At 38.8% G+C, this 6,493-nt stretch overlaps 1 protein-coding gene across 2 annotated transcripts in view; it reads right to left on the bottom strand.

Annotated features, from left to right (window-relative positions):
* Nucleotides 1–350: 350 nt before the first annotated feature.
* SLC12A8 (solute carrier family 12 member 8) overlaps nucleotides 351–6,493 on the bottom strand; it is a 79,441-nt gene continuing 73,298 nt past the window's right edge. For both annotated transcript variants that reach the window (XM_048483275.1, XM_048483274.1), the window contains exons 11-14: nucleotides 5,979–6,076; nucleotides 5,569–5,686; nucleotides 3,934–3,994; nucleotides 351–792 (exon numbers count right to left, since the gene is read on the bottom strand). In XM_048483275.1, coding sequence (XP_048339232.1) covers nucleotides 627–792; nucleotides 3,934–3,994; nucleotides 5,569–5,686; nucleotides 5,979–6,076 — 443 coding nt within the window. In that variant the 3' untranslated portion in view covers nucleotides 351–626. The remainder of the gene's footprint in view (nucleotides 793–3,933; nucleotides 3,995–5,568; nucleotides 5,687–5,978; nucleotides 6,077–6,493) is intronic.

The following is a 6,493-nucleotide window of genomic DNA, read 5'->3' as shown; positions in this document are numbered from 1 at the left end:
TGTGGGACCAATTTAACAGGCAGCAGCAGCTATGCAGGTAAAGATACTTAGAAATATGTTTGTGTAAAGTAATTTGTGCACAGACTGATCTCTTTAAGCATCAATCAAAACTTTTAGGGTTTAAAACTAAGGAGAAAAGCTTAATGGAATGTGTCTGGTATGGACAAGTCACTTCATACTGCATGAATACAAAAAAGGTGCATATGAAAGTCTTGTTTTGGGCAGCTACAGAATTGCATGGCCAAAATGTCAGCTTTCTTTTAGCTCCTACTCCACACTTTCCCCTGAAATTTGTTCTGTGTGCTCAAGTTCTGTGTTGCAAGTTAATAGAATAAGAGGAATCGTAACAATTTACAACAAAAATAAAGTGATTTTATAGCATTATAATATATGTTAAACAAAATGATTGTGAAAAAAAGAATCCCAGTAGTCCAGAAAGGCCATGAATTTCTTTTTGATCAGAACAAGATTTAGATGCCTTGGCTGTAAACCTGGCCTTTTCCCCTTTAATTGGAAGTTTCAGCATTCATTAAAATCAATTGTGAAAGGGCAAGCCATTTAATCAGGCGGTGTGTCTTTGGTCAGTACTTTTAATTGGCTGGTGGACTGAATGGCATGTTTTTTTCTCATTGGAACTGATTAACAAACTCTTCTCTGGTGATAACAGAGGAATGGTGGTAGCGGTCCCGGGAGGCAAAATCTGTATTCTCTTCAGTGAGCTGAGTGGTCTCCATGCCAACTGTTGCAAAGGACGGTGTCACAACAAACCGCTCCTCAAGGGATGGCCTTCCCCTAAAAGAGAAAAGAACGCTGAACCTTCAAATGCCCCATTGTTTCCCAATACATCAGCAGCTGCCCTCTGAACTGGGTAAACAAAACAAAATAGAAAAGGAATCTGCACTACTATGTATAGACACGGCACTTCAAGAAAGAATGCAAACTTTTTCTTATGATTCCAGCGTTTGACCAAAATTCATCAAAGACCAATTCCTTATACTAGGTTTGATTTTTAAATGCTGGTAAAAGTTTTCTTCTTCACACACGCACTTGCCTATCCCAATTATTTCTGAACAGTTTCAAAATGTTCCAGTTCTATAAAACCAGGTGAACGTTTATTTTTAGCTATATTTAATTTTTTTGGCTGAAAGAATAAAATGATTTAAAATTTCTCCTGTACCTCCTTCTTGGCATTTTCCAAAGTTTGCAGGCAACAATCCAGGGAGTAGGGGGGGAGGAATCCATAAAGCTTATCGTGCATTTCCAGAGTTTTTGTGCTGAATGGAAAAAGACACTAGGCACTGCTTCAATGCTGGTTTTAAAGAGGATTCTTTATTTTGAGTGCAAGTTGGATATATTTAGACCAACTTCATCTGCATTCACAGGTATTTTGCAGCATCTTTCTTACTGAACTATTCCTCAGTGCAGAAAATTAGCTATTAAAGCCTCCTTGAACTGCTGCAAAGATATTGTCTACCTTGACAGCTGGTTTTTAGCAGAAGGCAAAATGAAAACAAAAAACAATTTCCACTGAAGCCCTTCCACCTGAGATATATTTACATTTACATTACATTTATATATCTAGCACAGCAAGAAATATGTTACAAAGTGGTTTCACATCACCAAATGCCAGTGATCCTACATTCTTCAAAGTAAGTTGGTAGAAATGATATAAATAGGGAACTTCTACAGTCTGAGTCTAGTTATCCTCAAGAGGAGCACTGATGTTGGGGTCAAAATATAGGGATGGTTGGGGCTGATGTATTTGTTATCAGTGAGGTCATGGGGAGTATCCAGTAAGTGCATGTGATACTTTTGTCAGTATTTTATCTGACAGAACTCCAAGTTTTTTTTGTTTGCTAGCTACATTTTCACAGCAACAATAAGCTATGACCAAAAGCTTCATGAATGGAAGTATGGAAGCACAAATGCTCTCAGGAAATGCTGCTCCAAGGGGGTCCCTTGTCTCCTAGGAGGACATTTCAGGGGACATTCTGGTCTGCACTTGGAGAGGAGAAGTCTAGTAGATGCAAGTTAGAAAAATTCAATACTTTGAAACAGAAGCACTTCATTGACACAAAACAGCGTCATATTTACATTTTTACTTTTTGAATTATAGACTGGAAGAACCCTTGGGCCATGAAGCTGGCTCTAGGCATGTGAAGAACTATGGAATAGATAAGGCCCCTGATGTAAGGGAATATTAGCACATGTAACTTTTAACCCCAAAGTGAAAAATTATGTATCTGATAAAATTCACTTTTATGAAAAAAAAGTTACAGGAGTTTGTCCATCTTTGTCCCTGGTCACCCTAGGAAGATGTGCTGGCTGATACGAAATAAATTTATGCATAGAGGGGAAAACAAGACAAGAGTCCAGAAAGAAAAGATGTAAGGACAAGGAAAACAAACAAAACAAAACAAAAAGCCCTTTGTATATTTCATCAGGTGGAGTAAGTGCTAGACATCTATCATGACCCCATCTGTAATCCTGGCAGATATCCCAGAAACATTATTCCTGTGGGATGGCAGGGTAAAAGGCCATTTGCTGGCAACCTCTCCTTACATGCCTTTTTGCCTCATCTCTACAGTCACTGCAGAACTGGAAACCAGGCAAGTGCTACCGCGATCTTCAGACTGTGACAACTTGACTGTAATGTCAGTAAACCAACTGCAGCAATCACAATCTCAACTGAGGTTTGTAGCACACACTAGGGAGCTGCCCATTCCATCTTAGAAGGATGATATAAATATAGGGGAGATTTAGGTTGATGACTATTCCAAAATGCACATAAACATGGGACTCCCATCAGTAGAATAGTTCGTTAGTATAAATATGGATGCAACTATTCTGCAATTTGTAAAAAAATGTTTCAAAGGTTGATTCAGTTTATATTTACATTATGTTGTGGTTTCAGGCTGCTTCCATTCTAGCCGCTTAGTCGGTTTTTACAGAAAAACCTACTGATACTATTAGTACTCTGCAGCACCCCAATGTGTTTCCTTATTGTTTTCCCATCTTTTTCAGACCTGATTTGTGGCAATATTTTAAACTTAAAAGCCAGCTGCATCACCAGCATCTCTGTTGTGGATTAGCAAAATACTACTGAAACTTTGCAGGGGTTCTTTTTAATTTCTGCTTCTTTTCTCTTTTATTGTTATTGTAGTCAATTTGATCAGTCTGATCCTAGCCTTCCCACAATGACTATGGCATACCTAATTCATGAGCTTGGCATGGGGAGGATACATTCTTTCATTGCTGCTTTTCTCTCTGCAGCTAGGTGATTGCTTATTATTTTTCATGCTTATCATTTTATATTTGCACAATTATGATTATCTAAAAAGAACATAAAGGAGCAGTACTTTTAGTGGTAAAGATAAAGAAGATAATTAATATATGTACATACCAAAAGAAATAATTGCAGATCAGTTCAGAAATGCCACAGTCACCATGAGTAAACAGGCAGTAATTAAATATGATAAGAAACAGCAGCAGTTGTGAAGAGCAATGGAATCTTCATTTTAACTGCAGCTGATTATGAAAAAGAAATGCATGAGCTGCACAAAAGTATCTTAATATAGAGGAAGCGGCCCTAGAAGAGCTGTCAGAATGCTTAATAAAAGCTAAAAAGGTTGAAAAGGATTCAACACCAGAGAGATGGGAGAGCACTGTAAATAAGTATTACAATGATTAAGAAGCAATGCAAGTATTACAATGATTAAGAAGCAATGCAAGTATTACAATGATTAAGAAGCAATGCAAATTACAATAGAATTGGGAGCTCATAAGAAGCAAGAAAAATGATATAAAGAGGGATCTACAGAAAGTAATGATCTACTTAACCCAAAATTCAGCATCATTATTAGCTCTGCAAAGTAGCAGTCTTAAATGAACTATAAAGCTGGATTGTGTCTTTTCCTAATTACTGATACCAACCTGCAGGTATTAATCAAAAGTAGTTTCATCCACTTGAAAAAACTGAAATTAGCTGCAGCGCCTTTAGAATAAGAAAATTAATTGTTAGTTTAGTGCATAATCTGAAATTACCCTAAAACCTTTAAAAATACCTCCAAACTCTTTACTGATCCTGCTAATCCAAAGCAACACAAAAAACAGAAAGGGAGAAAAAACCCTCAACTCAGAAAAACAAGGTATTCAAAGAGGGTTAACAAATGGCCACCTAATTATATCAGTATGAAATTATACGTCATATCTACATGCGGTCTATTTTAATCTCTTCAGTAATGATGCCACAGTCGACCTCTGAGGTTAAATTTGAAAACCCATTCTCCTCAATATTAAAGTTATACTTGGGGCTACTTTGGATTAGGTACGCAAAGAAAGCTGACAAATAGCCTAATAATAGTACGAATGCGAATGGGTTGCATAAAATAAACAAGCAGAACTTTAATACAATACAAATAGTTGAAAAAAATTCAGTAAAAGCAAATGGGACTTGGACCTAATGCTCCTCCTGAGTGGTGCAAGCCAGTTGAGTTCTTTGTTGGCCAAGATTATTAACGGTTTACTTAAGGATAGCACTGCAGGAATCCCTGTTGTTTGGCCCTTGCGTCACGAAAGTAGCAGAATGTTGGGGGTGTAGCTCTATTTTATTCTGCTTTCATGGAAATTGTATTTTTGTTAACTGAAGAGGCAATGCTGGTTGGAATGGCAGATAATTCTAGAGGGGCTGAATCCACTTGTTCTAGATGGAGTGAGGTTGGCTTTTTCAGAGAAGGTTAGAACTTGGGGGTCCTCATGGACCTTGCTGCTGTTGGAAAAGCAGGTTGGTACAGTGACTAGGAATGCCTTCTATCAGCTGCATCTTATTTGCCAACTTTTTTGTTACTTACTTCAAGCCAATCTGGCCATGCTGATCCATGCTTCTGTCATCTCATACTTGTATTACTGCAATGTGCTCCAAATGGGTTGTAGACAACCCAGAAACTACAACTGGTCCAGAATGTGGCAGTCTGACTATTATCAGGGGCTAGCCATTGGGAACATATATTGGCCATTTTGAAACAATTACATTGCTTCCGGTCTGTTTCTGAGTTTAATTCAAGGTGCTGCTTATGACCTTCAAAGCCCTGGGACCCATATACGTGAAGGACTGTCTCCTTCCACATGTCCCTATGCACCAGCTATGGCCATCAGGCAGCCATCTATTGGGTATCCCACCACTTACAGCAGCCTGTCTGGGTAAGACCAGAGCTTGGGCCTTTTCCATCGTGGTTCCAGCTCTGTAGAATGGACTCCTTGAAGAGGTGAGGAGGTCCCCTTCTTGGGAGATCTCCAGGAGGTGCTCCAAGGCTTTTGACAGGCATTTTTTAAGGGATGGTTGGGGCGGGGAAGAGATCTGGGGTTCCTATTTTATTTTTGGTTTTAATATAAAATGTTTTGAACTATTTTATTATAAGTCACCTGGAACCATAAGGAAAGACGAGGTAGGGCAAGCTACGCAAAACATATAAATTAAAATGCTTGATATTACAATGTTTCTACATTGAGTAAACTTCAAGTATTATAAAATATGAAGCAGTTCTAATGCCACGGACTCAAAATACATACCAGGGGGGAGTCCTGGACTCACTTGTCCGATGTAGAAATACAGAATAGTTGCTACGCCCAAATTGATGAGGGTATAGATCCACTGAATGACAAACATAATGGCAAGGGATCCTAGTGCCTATTGGAAAAGATTAAATAGTTAGGATTATTCTGGATACATAAACTGTTGCTACTGCTAAGTAATATATTGGATGAAAACAGCTCTTGGCAGTTTCTCTGATATGTCATGAGATGCCAAGTATTACTGTAGCATTCTGCAACGGAACTTCTCCTATGAGACCTAAATGAGCTTTTTTGTAACAGCAATATGTTAGTAAGAGTTTTCTTCATTTATTTATTACTCTAAGGCCCTCTCTGGTGTTTAGTACAGAAATAAATAAATGCTTGAAATTTCAGGAAGTATGACTCACACCAATAAGAGAAGCCCAATGGTTACAGAATCTGGAGTAAAAGGACACCGGCATTTTCTGAATTTCTAATTCTTGACTTCGTTGTTTTACATTTAAGTCTGCCGAATAAAAGAGACAAAGCTATGAGAATAAACCATGACACAGAGACTCAGACAATCTGATACAGTTCAGCAAATATATGGATACCCCCCAAGGGGTTTTTGACCATCAAACCTTTCAAGATTAATTCCAGCTATGCTAGAGATCCCTACCCTTGTTAAGTTTGCAGGAACTTTTCAAATTTTAATGACAAGCAGAGATGTAGTTCCAAGGTAGCAGGTGGGTGCATGACACACCGGGCACGCCCTTGTGGGGGTGCAGCGAGGGCGTTCTGGGGCAGGACAGGGCAGAGGACACACCGGTGGACTGGGCGCTTTCCCCCCTTGCTACGCCTCTGAAGACAAGTAATGGTTGCATGGGGACTGAGCCAATCACAAAATGTTGGAAGTTTCCATCACAAATGCCCTCCTGTGATC

Source organism: Sphaerodactylus townsendi, linkage group LG02 (assembly GCF_021028975.2).
Source record: "Sphaerodactylus townsendi isolate TG3544 linkage group LG02, MPM_Stown_v2.3, whole genome shotgun sequence".
Taxonomy (NCBI): Eukaryota; Metazoa; Chordata; class Lepidosauria; order Squamata; family Sphaerodactylidae; genus Sphaerodactylus; species Sphaerodactylus townsendi.
The sequence above is the reverse complement of the archived record's forward strand: the minus strand, read 5'-3'. Positions and strand labels throughout refer to the sequence as shown.